Consider the following 14814-nt stretch of genomic DNA (forward strand, 5'->3'; position numbering starts at 1 on the left):
CCGTTTTTTTCACAAATAAATGCAGGTACTATCAAATAATTTTTACCACTATCATGAAGTACAATATGTCACAAGAAAACAATGTCAGAATCACTGGGATCCGTTGAAGCGTTCTAGAGTTATAACCTCATAAAGGGACAGTGGTCAGAATTGTAAAAATTGGCCCGGTCATTAACGTGCAAACCACCCTTGGGGGTAAAGAGGTTAAAGGAAAAATAAATCCAAACCTAAAGGGCCCTGTGTGAAAAAGTGATTGCCCCCTAAACCTAATAACTGGTTAGGCCACCCTTAGGCTTTTTCTTTTTTTTTTTTTTTTTACACATACCGTGTTTTTCCTGGCCGTTTTTGCAGCCCCAATAGATTTCTATGGGGCCGCAAAATCGGCCAGCAAAAATTCCACTGTGCTCCGTGTGCCCCATGGCCGTGAAGGCCGTATTTGCGGTCGTGAAAAAAGATCGAGCCTATTCGATCTTTTTCACGGCATATGGACATGGCCCCCATTGCAAATCAATGGGTGCCACAAAAACAGCGGAAGTTGTTTTTGCGGTGCACCGTCACTTCCGATTTTGTGGAACGCCGTTTTTATTTTCCAATACTTCGTCTTCCCCAATACTTCTTCTTCCCAATACTTCTTGCGACCCATTTTGCGGCGATATTGCCCGCAAAAAAGGCCCGCATTAACGGGCCGCAAAAAACACGGCAAGTGTAAAAGTAGCCTTAACAGCAACAACTGAAATCAAGCATTTGCGATAACTGGTAATGAGTCTTTTACAACGCTCTGGAGGAATTTTGGCCACTCATCTTTGCAGAATTGTTGTAATTCAGCCACATTGCAGGGTTTCCGAGCATGAACTGTATTTTTAAGGCCATGCCACAGCATCCTAGTCGGATTAAGGTCAAGATTTTGACTAGGCCACTCCAAAGTCTTAATTTTGTTTTTCTTAAGTCATTTAGAGGTGGATTTGCTGGTGTGTTTTGGATCATTGTTCTGACTCAAGTGTGTTTCAGCTTGAGATCACAAACAGATGGCCGGATATTCTTCTTCAGGATTTTTTGGTTGACAGCAGAATTCATGGTTCTATGTACCACAAGTCAAAACAGCCCCAGACCATCACATTACCATCACCATATTTTCCTGTTGCTATGATGTTCCTTTTCTGAAATGCTGTATTACTTATTAAGTATTTTGTGTGACTGTGTTTTAATTGCATAAAAATTCAAATTTGGAAAATTGCGAAATTTTAATAATTTTCGCCAAATTTCCGTTTTTTTCACAAATAAATGCAGGTACTATCAAATAATTTTTACCACTATCATGAAGTACAATATGTCACAAGAAAACAATGTCAGAATCACTGGGATCCGTTGAAGCGTTCTAGAGTTATAACCTCATAAAGGGACAGTGGTCAGAATTGTAAAAATTGGCCCGGTCATTAACGTGCAAACCACCCTTGGGGGTAAAGAGGTTAAAGGAAAAATAAATCCAAACCTAAAGGGCCCTGTGTGAAAAAGTGATTGCCCCCTAAACCTAATAACTGGTTAGGCCACCCTTAGGCTTTTTCTTTTTTTTTTTTTTTTTACACATACCGTGTTTTTCCTGGCCGTTTTTGCAGCCCCAATAGATTTCTATGGGGCCGCAAAATCGGCCAGCAAAAATTCCACTGTGCTCCGTGTGCCCCATGGCCGTGAAGGCCGTATTTGCGGTCGTGAAAAAAGATCGAGCCTATTCGATCTTTTTCACGGCATATGGACATGGCCCCCATTGCAAATCAATGGGTGCCACAAAAACAGCGGAAGTTGTTTTTGCGGTGCACCGTCACTTCCGATTTTGTGGAACGCCGTTTTTATTTTCCAATACTTCGTCTTCCCCAATACTTCTTCTTCCCAATACTTCTTGCGACCCATTTTGCGGCGATATTGCCCGCAAAAAAGGCCCGCATTAACGGGCCGCAAAAAACACGGCAAGTGTAAAAGTAGCCTTAACAGCAACAACTGAAATCAAGCATTTGCGATAACTGGTAATGAGTCTTTTACAACGCTCTGGAGGAATTTTGGCCACTCATCTTTGCAGAATTGTTGTAATTCAGCCACATTGCAGGGTTTCCGAGCATGAACTGTATTTTTAAGGCCATGCCACAGCATCCTAGTCGGATTAAGGTCAAGATTTTGACTAGGCCACTCCAAAGTCTTAATTTTGTTTTTCTTAAGTCATTTAGAGGTGGATTTGCTGGTGTGTTTTGGATCATTGTTCTGACTCAAGTGTGTTTCAGCTTGAGATCACAAACAGATGGCCGGATATTCTTCTTCAGGATTTTTTGGTTGACAGCAGAATTCATGGTTCTATGTACCACAAGTCAAAACAGCCCCAGACCATCACATTACCATCACCATATTTTCCTGTTGCTATGATGTTCCTTTTCTGAAATGCTGTATTACTTCTACGTCAGATCTAATGGGACATAGACATTCCAGAAAGTTCAACTTTTGTCAGTCCATAAAGTATAAAGTATTCTCGCCAAAGTCTTGGGGATTATCAAGATGTTTTCTGGCAAAACTCAGATGAGCCTTTGCTCTCATTGCTCAGCAGTGCTTTTGGTCTTGGAACTCTGCCATGCAGGCAACTTTTGCCCAGTCTCTTTCTTATGGTGGAGTCATGAACACTGACCCTAACTGAGGCAAGTGAGGCCTGCAGTTCTTTAGATGTTGTTGTGGGGTCTTTTTTGACCTCTTGGATGAGTTGTATCTGTGCTCTTGGGGTAATTTTGGTCGGCCACTCCTGGAAAGGTTCACTATTGTTCCATGTTTTCACCATTTGTGGAGAATGGCTCTCACTGTGGTTCATTCAAGTTCAAAAGTTTTATAAATGGCTTTATAACCTTTTCCAGACTGATAGATCACAATTACTTTGTTTCCCATTTATTCCAGAATTTCTTTGGATCGCAGCATGATGTTTAGTTTTTGAGGATCTTTTGGTTTACTTCATTTTGTCAGGCAGGTCCTATTTTAGTGATTTCTTGATTGAGAATAGGTATAGCAGTAACCAGGGCTGGGTGTGGCTAGTTGAACTCCGTTTCCCAAAGAACTCAATCTTTGTCTAATATTTAAATTTGTTTGGTGATCCGAAACATTTAAGTGTGAAAAACATGAAAAAGAATAGGAAATCAGGAAGGAGGCAAACACTTTTTCACATAACTGTACATCACTGCTGCCCTCCACAGAGAACTACCCCACTGGCAGGAAAGACATGATTGCCTCAATCATCTCTCAGGTCTCCTTCACAAGTCCATTTAAAACCGGTACCGGTGTCATCAGCGGTTTCCTTTAGCGTGTCATCTGTGTGTTCCATTAGCGTGTCATCCGTGTGGTCATCACTGTTTTTCTGGTATGGATGAAGAAATAAATGACAAATCTTCTCCTATACTTTGCAATGTTAAACACGTACCGCACACGGACTGTACACTGCTGCCATCCGTGTGCTCTACATGTTTTTCAAAGACCAGTAGACTAGTATTGACCCTCGTCATCCATGCTACCATTAAAAAAAATGGACATGTCTCATGTTTTGCATGGACAGCAACATAAATTTAAAATGGGTATATCAGATATCCGTTAAAAAAAATGTATAACACACGAACTGGAGACACAAAGGAGGCCTAACACTGCTTAAGAAAAATGGAAGCTCAGCTCTAATGGTCTGCATTGTTAAAATGAAAGCTGAGGTCTGATTGGCTATTCTGGTAAAAAGAAAGCCAAAATCTGCGAGGACTATGAGTTATGCTTAAGACTATTATTCTGCACAGAAGGCATGATGTTTTCCCCTAAGATTTTCTGATACTTGAGTGAATCCATGTTGCTCACCATACAATGGAGGTTTACAGTGCCACAGGAAATAAACCTGGGGCATCACTGAGCCCCTGCCATGCCTCACTGTAGGCATCACAGAGCCCCCGTCATGCTTCACTATAAGCATCACCGAGCCCACGTCATGCTTCACTGTAGGCATTACAGAGCCCCCATCATGCTTCACTATTATGATTACTGAGCCCCCGTCATGCTTCACTGTAGGCATCACAGAGCCCTGTCATACTTCACTGAAGGCAACAACCAGCTCCCACTATATTCTCTATAGGCACCATCTTTTCAGTGAAGGCTTCACAATTCATCTTCCTGACATAATGCTCATCCACAGGCCCAACAAGTTTTATTTTTATTTTATTCCTTTCTATCCTTTTGCCTCCTTGTCCTTGTTTGCAGAAGGAAAGTCTGTTAACAGGACCACTTTCATGACATTCCAAGAATATTAGTTACCTGGAGGACATTGCCCAAGAAGAATGGGCTAATATTCCTCGAGATCGTTGCCAGAAGCTGCTGTCTGACTACATGTCATGCTTACAACTGGTCACACAAGCCATAAGGGAACTAAGTACTAAAGAAGCTGTCATGAAGAGGTGACTAATCTGAGACTGCAGTAGTCCGTAAAAGTGGTATTTTGTGGCGATACTGGAGAAACCACTTTTTATATTAGTGATGTTCAGGTATTTACATTGTTCTCATTTCATTGGTTTATTTCAAACATCAGAAAGTTTGTAAATTTTGCTAATTAGAATAATTTGTTGGGGGTGCTCGGTGGGGTCAATGATTTTGATTGCAACTGTATATTTAATTGTATATGAGTATATTATGTATACTCTTAACAGCCATGTCATTCTAAATCTATTCCTTGGGGCCGCTTCTTGTCTGAAATCTGTAATGAAATGAACTCGAGCTCTTTGATTGCAACAATTTGCTGTTAAAACCGCTTTATCTCTTGTCTAATAAAAGACACACAGCAAATTACCCAGCGAGGAGATTAGGCGCCGGGCAGCAGGGAAGCGTCAGGAGAGATGTTATTATCCAGGATGGAACACAACGTACGTTGCACTCTCCTTCTGATTTCAGGAATAAGATTTTCCTGAAAAGTGCCATATTGCGCAGTCATGGAGAATGGAGAGTTACTGCACCAGAAAGAGCCTAAAAAATCAGATAAAGTAGAAGAAAACATGTTGGTCAAACTGCGCTGCTGGTTGTGTATTCACAATAACTTTGAGGTTTCAGATCATCTTTGCGGTTTTAATCTCAACGCGTTTCGAAGCATGGACACTTCATCAGGAGATCAGAACCACGATATTGAGGTTCTTCTGATGAAGAGATGTGCTAAGTAACTTCGAAACATGTTCAGATTAAAACCACAGAGATGATCTGAAACTGCATAGTTATTGTGAATACACAGCCAGCAGCGCAGTTTGACCAACATGTTTTCTTCTACTTGGTCTTTATGTTGAATTTACCAACCTGTTGGTGTTGCAGCTGCTACTAAAGCACAAACCTTCATTTTGATTCACGCAATCTCATAAGGTGAGCAGTTACCGCATACTTTAATACTTCACTGGTTTATCAGTGAAAGACCCTACTGTGCTTGTCTTGTCCCCCCATGGCGGTTTAACAGTATTTTTTTTTCTGTAGCCAAAACCTTCACTCTTGGCAGTAAAAATACTGCGTTTTTCAGGTGGATTACATGTGTGATTTCTCTACAGTACATCTTAAAGCTAGTTTTATATATAAAAAATGCAGCACAAATGTTATGCTGTTGTTTTGTTGAATTTTTGCACTTTCTCATTGCTTTATATGGGTGAAAAAACACTGCAAAAAAAGCTGAGAGAATTGACATGCTGCACATTTTCAAAAGTGCTGCAATGCTCAAATTCAGTCATAAAAATGCTGTGTGCGCATGAGATTTCTGAAATCTTATAACTTTTGCTGATACTGTGAATCGTAGCTTCATTTCTGTAGAATGTAAGCCCGCAAGGGCAGGGTCCTCGCCCCTCTGTATCAGTCCGTCATTGTTAGTTTGTTTACTGTATGTGATATTTGTAACTTGTATGTAACCCCTTCTCATGTACAGCACCATGGAATCAATGGTGCTATATAAATAAATAATAATAATAATAATAATAATTTCTGCAGAAATAAACACAGCAAAAAATATATATATATATTATATATAAACTGCAAAAATGCCATGTGTGAACATAGCCTAAATCTTTTGGTCAGGCTTCCCAAGTGATTCCCTGTGTTACAGATTTGCAATGTGTCTGTACAATTCGGATGCTATACTGCGCCGCCGTATGGAGTCCAATGTTTTTTACGCACACATAGACTTGAGTGGGTGAGTTTCATCCAATTTACGGAAGAAACCAGTGAATGCTGCGATTTGTTTTCACATGCAAATTCGGTCATTGAGAAAAGGCCTTCATCTGCTCTGCCCCACTGAACGATATTTTTCAGCGTGTCGTCCATTTTTCATAGATAGCACTTGCAAGGCTGTGGAGTCGATAAGTCAAACCTCTGACTCCTCAATTGTCCCGACTTCACATCCCTGGTCACTACTGAGCATGTGCATAAAGTGCAGCACAGATTCATCTCAATTAAAAGCCGAGATCGTGAGATCAGGAACAGAACAGACATTTATAGGACATTTCATAACTTTCCAAAATTATTATGAAAACATTTACATTACATCTTGCACTGAACTACTGCACCCAATGTATTATACATTTTAAGAGTTGGTCCATTTTATACCGACTCCAACTCTGTCAAAATTGACACCGACTCCACAGCCCTGAGCACTTGGACAGAAAATACGCTCGTGGGAACGAGTCCTTACTTTCATACAACACTGGATACCCTTAGAATAAATGTCTGAAAGTCAAGCAGTCTGTTTTTTTCTTGTGAAGACCCCTGCTGTTAACAAGAACCCCAAAGAGCTACAGGGTATTCTCAAAAGTTCCTGTCGCCAAAGCCAAGGATGGACAGGTTATAATTGGGCAATGAGAAAGAAATGGATTTTTGTCCTGAAGTCTGAGTGTTGACTGATGTATAATATGTGACAATAGATGTATGTTTTCTCTGGATATTGCAGTTAGAGTGGATCCCAGTTCCAGAGGATCCCCTCTCCCACCTCCCCCCAATCCCCAGAAGTAAATAATAGAGTATTTACCATTTCTAACCTGTTTATGATGCTCTTGATTTGCGTGTCCTTCTCCATCTGCTGCTGCCGCAGCCTCTTCTCACTCTGCTCCAGGCGGGACTGATATTGCTGCAGCATTTTGCTTGTTTGCTCCTCCTGAGAGAGGAGACGGCGCTCATATTCTTCCAGCTTCCGGTTGGACATCAGGAGTCGCTCTTTCAAGGAGTAAATCTCCTCCTCATATTCCTTCACCTAAAAGGATTGGTGAGATGGGAAGAAGAATAGAGTGGAGGAAAGATAGAGGGGAAAAAGACACAATGAAAGGATAGAAGAGAGCGCGGAAGAACAATGGATCTCAGTGCACACAGAAAAGGACAGACTATGGAGGAAGACGTACAACAGGAGAAAGGGCAGCAAGAGGTGAAGAGAGACAATTTATGATGTCCAGATCTGCAGGAGATATGTTCTCACCCTCTCCAGACGACTCTCGTCCATGGATTTTGAATACTCTTTCAATTTGTATTCTTCTCGTTCTATATGTGCGCTTTCAATGTCAGCGGACAGGTGAGGCATGTTTGACACCCAGGCAACTGTGCGTTCCGAGGCTGGAGTGACTGGGTTCAATGTGGCCTGTGCATGTGAGTGCTGTAGAGAAACAGGCCCACGTTACTAAAGAAATGGTCACAATGTAGAATATAAGAACTTGAATGTAGCTCAGAGACGTACCTGCTTGGTTATGCTGGGTTTAAGTCCTCCTGCATCTTTCTCCACTGATTGCTGCCGTATTCTTGCTGCTCCGTACATTGGTTCGGGGCTTTGCAGGAGGTTACCGCTGCTTGGTCGGGGTTTATGGGCGGCCTGCACCGTCAGTTGTTGGGATTTGCCCCGGTGTAGGGGAGGGGGCTGTGAGTCTTGCCTCCGCTGCACTCCAGGGCCGATGGTGATTTGTGGAGGTGACAGCATGTGTTGCAGATTGTCTTGGAGGGAAAGCTGTCTCTTGCTGCAATGTAAAGAAAAAGCACTAATTAAAATAAATCTGATGCAGAGGATATATATCCGCTGTCTAAATATACCACATAACAAACACACAATATAAGACCCAAACAGTAGACACTAGTAGTGATGAGCGAATATACTTGTTGCTCGGGTTTTCCAGATCATGCTCAGGTGGTCTCCGAGTATTTGTTGGTGTTCGGAGATTTAGTTTTCATCACGGCAGCTGAATGATTTACAGCTACTAGCCAGCCTGAGTACATGTGAGGGTTGCCTGGTTGCTAGGGAATCCCCACATGTAATCAAGCTGGCTAATAGCTGTAAATCAATCAGCTGCCGTGATGAAAACTTAAGCTCCGAACACTAATAAATACTCGGAGGTCACCCGAGCGTGCTCTGGAAAACCCGAGAAACGAGTACACTCACTCAACACTAGACACTAGCATAAACGAGCCATCTCTGATTACAGGACGTAGAAATGAGATCTGCTACAGTCATTACCACCTGAAGGCCTGAAATTCGTGCCCCATGTAAGAGCATTTTTATTTTTACATTATAGATAAATGCCATCTCTCTTTAGGCAGCTGTAAATGTAAATGCTTTGTGTAACCTGCAGGTTTTTAGCTCCTTCTCTGCTTTCCCTGCGTAATTTGCTCCATGTCTGCTGAGTGTGCGGGTTCTTCGTGGTGTGATGTCAGAACTTTGCTATCTGTCATGAACCAATCAGATGTCTAACCCCCCCAAACCCATTTTACGCCATTTCACTAAAACATTGCAAAAGTGCAGCTGCAGCCCCCTTGTCCCTCAACTATGTCCGATTTATTGCACTTGATAGTTATTTGGTTACTTCAGAACATTTTGCAGGCAGGCCAAAGGGAACTACAGGTTATCTAAGGGAAAGAAGAAGCAGCTCGGTACAAACTAGCTAGTCTCCAAGGCAAAACATGAGAAATCCACCAATATGACTTATATCTGAGTTGCGTTAATGATGTTAAGTTTTTAGCGTTTTACAGTGGATGCTAGTTGTACTTATTACGTCCTTATGGAGAAAAGCTATTTTGCATACTGTTCTCAAGGAGTCTTTCTTTAAAGAGAAACTAAACTTTTATTATTTAATTATTGATCAATATTTGCAAAGTTATAAATTTTTCTGGTATTCGTTATTTTATTTTGCTTCCTTCTTTCCCAAACACCATGCTAAAAGTGTTGTTTTATTTGTGTAGTTCATGCTCCTTAAGGAGCTGCTTTGTACTGCTGCTGTAGCATGAATCTTTACTCCAGGGGTGTGGAACCTCACACCTGAGGCGGCCCTAGATGACCTTTTCTCGGGCCCCTGGCAGTGAACAGCATTTGCATAAAGTTTCTTGCTAGAGCAGCAGTTCAAAGCAACTTCTGAAAGAGCAATAATTAAAATGTAACTAAACTTTTTTTTGTTTGTTTGTTTTTTTATTTAGGACCATTATCCTGCTTTCTGTTATACAGGACGGTCCATCTGTGACTCTTATCAGTGATATTCAAATGTCACAAATAACTCTTTGCAGCAGTTGTAAAATTAGATGTTCTTTACTAGTCAGGAATCAAGAGTATATTCATAACTGATTTTTATATTAAAAGAATAAAATAAAACAGTGATGATGGAATTTCCTTAAATTGGGTTTTCTCCATCTCTTTAATCAAAGATAACTAGTTTCTGCCTTTACACATACAAATATATTTATCTATACTGAATGTCCTATTAAGCTCACAGCAATGTGGTTACTTTCAAGGGAATCTTGATATTTACTTCATTCAGCCCCACGATGTGTCAGATTTAAGATGCCGATTAAGGGCTCTTAACTTACAGTGCAAGCAATGCCCTTGTTACATTGACCGGCATCATCAATCCCCAATACCTCTCCACCCACCTCTTCATTTCAGTACCTACAACTGAAAAGCAGAAAAGGGCTGAAACCAACTATGAAGATGTTTTCATACAAGAATAACACCTCCGTCTACATTATATTATGGAATAAGTGTTGAACACTGACATGTGACACAAATATGGAATAACTATATATAAATATATAGTGATATATACATATATGATTATATATGTATATAGTGATGTGTTATACCACCTCTCTACTCTTCCCACCTGGACCCCAATCTTGCGCCCCCTAGCGGGGCTGGTACCTGAACTCTGACCCCTGCCGGCTGAACTCGTCGCTGTAGCTGTGACTGTGCAGCATGTGCTTTCCGGAGCTTAAATCCTCACTCTTGCTGTAGCCATGGAATGGGGCAAAGGCATCAGCGCCCGGGTCCGGCCGATGAGGAGCGGGGTGTGAGGGTGGTGCAGCTGGGCCATCGGGGGCCATGTGGAAGAGCGGGTTCTGGAAGGACAAGGGAATGCGCAGCTGCTGAGCTGAAAGCCCATCGGTAGTTACTCCCATCTGACTGAGCCGCAGACCAGCCGCAATACTAGACCCACTGCCCTGGGAGAGCCGGCCCCCTGGGCGAAGTCCCCCGGATATAGAGGCCTGGCTGGAGTTGAGCAGGTCCCCTACAGCTTGCAAGTTGGACACACTGTTCATGCGGCTGTCCTGCAAGTCTAACATGGAAACACTTTTGTTCACGCTCAGCATCTTCTGGTCCGGCTCGGTGATGTCTGAGCTGCTGGTGCAATATGCAGGTGAAGAACGGGTGAGAGGGCGACGCGACACAAAGAACATATCCTTGGAGGACTTGTCCTTGGTCGGTGAAGGTAGACGAGTCATGTCAATGGAACTACGGAAAGAGAAACATGAAAATGAGGATAACTAGTAAAGTAACATGACAGGATGAGAAATTGATTCATAAAATGCAATGAGACAAGAGGTCAAGAGAATTCTTTCTGTGTGATCGAAACCTTATAAAATAAGCTAATGCAATGGACTTTGATCACATAGGTGCATGTTCAATCACAACTTGGTAGAGAATGATATAACCGCCTGCTGTTTTTGTGCAGGTGAGTTTTATTATTGTGAAAGTATTAAATATGATGGCCTTCTACACACACCTGTTGAGGTCTCGCACCAGATAGCTCTGAAGCTCTGCTGATGGCCCCCTCAGGACGACAGGTTTGGGAGGTGGGAGCCTTTCTTGATGACTTGGTTGACGCTGGATGTGGGGGTTCCTGAGCGCTAGGCTGATGTCGTTGAGAAGGCGAGGGAGGGGCCCCAACTTTATAAGAGCATCCTGCTCCAATAGTTGTAAAAGGGTAAAACACATATCAATGACATGAGGCTTTCAGATACCAACGCTACTATACTCTAATGAAACTGGATGTCCAGCAAATTACATATAATAGTATAGTACCATATATTATATAGCATATAATAGTATTGTACGTTATGTAACACAGTACATGCATTTCAATATAAGGAATAAAAAAACACACATCCAGCCCTGCATCTTCTGCCATAAATATCCTTATACTTACTTTACTGAGCTGGGGAATCACTTCCCATAACAGGGCATGTAAAGTACTCAGCTCCCGCCCCAGGTCGATGTAGCCCTCAAAGTTGCTGCTGTTGGTCAGCGCATCAAGATTGGAGATCTCATATAGGAAATTCTGCATATTGGCCAACTCCGTCTCCAGAAACTCATTCATGAAGGACATGTGCTCTTCCTTACTGCTGAATCTGATGACAGCCAAAACTCAGTATTAATCTACATGACAAAACTTGAAGGACCAAGTTACTAAAGCAGTCATCCATCATTCAGTGTGAGCTAATTATTATGCAGATGTGTAAGTAGTCAGGACTTATTTTTATTGTAATGTTCTAAGTTGTCATTAGAGTTTCTAGGTTGCTGTGAGGTTGGCAGTATCTCACCCCAATAAACGGGTAAGTCTCTCACCCCAATAAACGGGCCAGTCTATGTTCCACTTTCTCTCCCTGTGCCATTCCCAACCCCTGGCCCCACTCTCACTTGAAGTTGAAGTTGGCCAGGTTCTGGATGACCTTTGCGATGAGTGTAAGGGTCCTAGATGTTTGCTCATCAGGATATTCCTGCATCAGGCTGAAGAGGCTGGGGGACATGATGGCCGGACACAGGAAACGGAGGAAGAGAGAGGCACTGATGAGTCGATCTGCTATGTCTTCACGGCCGCGCTCAGCACAGCGCATCCTCCATGAAGCAAAGACTTCTTTCAACTCCCGGGGAAATACACTAAGAAGAGATAATATAAGCGATTAAGAAAACACAACTTAAAAAATGATTAAAGTGCACCTCTCATCTACACACACTGAAGGCCGTGTCTATACCAAATTTGCTTTTAGTTAGTAGCGGACTTCATTATAGGTGCTAGGTACACTTTAAATGTAAAAGAAAAGGAAGCGGGAACACAGACTAACAAAGAGAAGGAAAATAGTTGTGAAGGCGAATACAGTAGAAGTACAAGGATGGGAAACACAGAGGGGAAAGGACATTGTAACAGCACGAAGAGGGACAGGAGAGAAGTCAAATGTAATGGATAATGACTAACATATAATGTCTTATTCTGTTCCTGGAAATGACATCACATGACCAGACACTGACCAATGGGAGTTGAAGACTTTGCAAAGCGCAAGTTCGCAGCACATCCTGAGATTGGCCTGGTGATCGGGCAGGGCAGAAGGCGGACAACGCATGGGGTCAACCTCGCAGTCCTCCTCTGATTCATACAGAGCCCGAATAAACTCACCTTTCGAAGGAGAATTAACAACATTAAGAAACATTGGGCATATGTAAAGATGATTTCTGCATACGTTTGAAGAAAGAACAGATTTACCAATGGCTTCCTTGAGGTATCTCTGTCCTATCAGTTTCAGATATTCCTCTATGGCTTTAGTTGCAAGTGTGTTCTCACGGAGAATAAGGTGCTCTCTATCAAGGAAGCGATCAACCTCTGTCATAGCCATATCCGAGAGGAAGTCCTGAGAAGAAACACATAGACTTTTCTGGCTGTAGGATATGCTGCCAACACGTCACATAGCAAGTAAAGAGTTATTTAGTAAAATCTAATACTGAGTCCTGATGGGAAATGACCTAAATAACAAAGGAAATGAACTGAAAGGATAAATCTATCCAAGGTGGCCTCACTCTTGTGTCAAAACCTGCCCATATACATGAGACAACCGACAGCTGAAGGATCACATGGCTGATTCACATTCACCTTGATGATATCATGCTAGATGGACATGATATAAGAAGGAATTCAGATAAGTCCCACATCATGGAGGAATCAAAGGAAAAAAAAACAAATCTGCTCAATTACATTCTAGATTGGAAATGGAGGGCATATATCGTCTCTGTCTCTGTATTGGCCAGTGTTGCTAAGGCTATTTTACTAATTAAAATCAGTAAACGTTTATTCCAACATAATTTTTAATGGTGATTAAGACTCATCTCTTCTTCCCACAACTTCTCCCGTGCTTCCCCCATACTTCGGAACTCTCTACCACAACACATCAGACTCTCGCCTACAATAGAAACCTTCAAAAAGAACCTGAAGACTCACCTCTTCCGACAAGCCTACAGCCTGCACTGATCCTCAACCTACTGAACTGCCGCACAACCAGCTCTACCCTCTCCTAGTGTATCCTCACACATCCCCTGCAGACTGTGAGCCCTCGCGAGCAGGGTCCTCCTTCCTTATGTACCTGTGTGCCTTGTTTTTTGCTCATGTTTAGTTGTATTTGTCTATATTTTCTCCCTTTTCACATGTAAAGCGCCATGGAATAAATGGCGCTATAAAAATGTACAATAATAAAATTATAATAATAACATCTTGTACAATGTATAGCCATGCCTGAGGTCTTCCTCCACCGCAGATACTACGATTACCCCAATAATGCTGTCGGCCACAGTCCCAGGTAGGTGAAAAGACTGAAGTAAATTACGGTAAGTAACATCATACAGAAACTACTTCTGCCACTACCTCCTTAATCTTATTATCAGTCAAAAGATTTGTCGAGGATTAGAGGAAAACAGCATCACCACTTGTCCATAGGTACTGATGGGGAATCTAGATTGTGAGCCCCATCGGGGACAGCGATGTTAGTGTGCAAACTGTAAAGTGCTGTGGAATATGTTAGCGCTATAAAAAATAAAGATTATTATTATAGGTTGTGTGTGGTATTGCAGCTTATTATTTACTCGGATAAGGCGTTCTCTGTGCACGCTCGTGTGTTAACCGAGTATCTTCGGTAGGCTTGAAATATATGTTTGAGTCCCCGTGGCTGCATGTCTCGTGGCTGTTTGATAGCTGCAACACATGCAGGGATTGCCTAACAACCGAGAACGTTTGCTCATCACTATACTGCTGTAGAGTGAAGTTGCACCACCAGACACAATCTGAACACATACGTGGCATTGTTTTTGGAAGAAGGCTGACATGTTTTTCAAATCCTGGGCAACCCTACCAACTGTTTTTGACACACGTTCTTGTATGTAACATCAGACAATGCTCACTCCAACCTGTTTATTTTTAATCACCCAAACATGATTTTCTAGTAACTTGATGAACTGAAAGAGCTTTTAGAACCATCACAAAGGTGGAATATCAAACCTCACATCACAAAAAATTCAGTACACTGAGCTAACTAGAAGCAGGCGAGATCTCTGCAGTAACCAGCCAGATACAAAGCTGGAGGAGTCAATACTGCAGTCAATATCTAGAAAACAACCTTTGTGTCAGCTAAAAGTTCAGCCTCCACCTTCTAAAAAGTATTGAATAATTCAGCAATGCTTTAATGTGACAAAACATCTTGCCTTATCTCAAAGATATGATAGTGTGCAGCTGTACAATCTCTACC

The 14814-nt window shown here is 42.0% G+C and overlaps 1 protein-coding gene across 13 annotated transcripts in view; it reads right to left on the reverse strand.

Moving 5' to 3' along the window:
* Window positions 1-14814, reverse strand: part of SYNGAP1 (synaptic Ras GTPase activating protein 1) — a 327642-nt gene that overhangs the window by 22784 nt on the left and 290044 nt on the right. For 3 of the 13 annotated variants that reach the window (XM_069746244.1, XM_069746242.1, XM_069746247.1), the window contains 9 exons: window positions 12789-12933; window positions 12557-12701; window positions 11948-12187; window positions 11457-11658; window positions 11034-11212; window positions 10184-10762; window positions 7733-8006; window positions 7478-7651; window positions 7047-7258 (listed from right to left, as the gene is read on the reverse strand). In XM_069746244.1, the coding sequence (XP_069602345.1) occupies window positions 7047-7258; window positions 7478-7651; window positions 7733-8006; window positions 10184-10762; window positions 11034-11212; window positions 11457-11658; window positions 11948-12187; window positions 12557-12701; window positions 12789-12933 (2150 nt within the window). Of the gene's footprint in view, window positions 1-7036; window positions 7259-7477; window positions 7652-7732; window positions 8007-10171; window positions 10763-11033; window positions 11216-11456; window positions 11659-11947; window positions 12188-12556; window positions 12702-12788; window positions 12934-14814 lie in introns of all 13 variants that reach the window. The other 10 variants (XM_069746241.1, XM_069746238.1, XM_069746248.1 and 7 more) reach the window with 5 other exon arrangements.

The sequence above is a fragment of the Ranitomeya imitator genome, chromosome 2 (genome assembly GCF_032444005.1).
Source record: "Ranitomeya imitator isolate aRanImi1 chromosome 2, aRanImi1.pri, whole genome shotgun sequence".
Classification (NCBI taxonomy): Eukaryota; Metazoa; Chordata; class Amphibia; order Anura; family Dendrobatidae; genus Ranitomeya; species Ranitomeya imitator.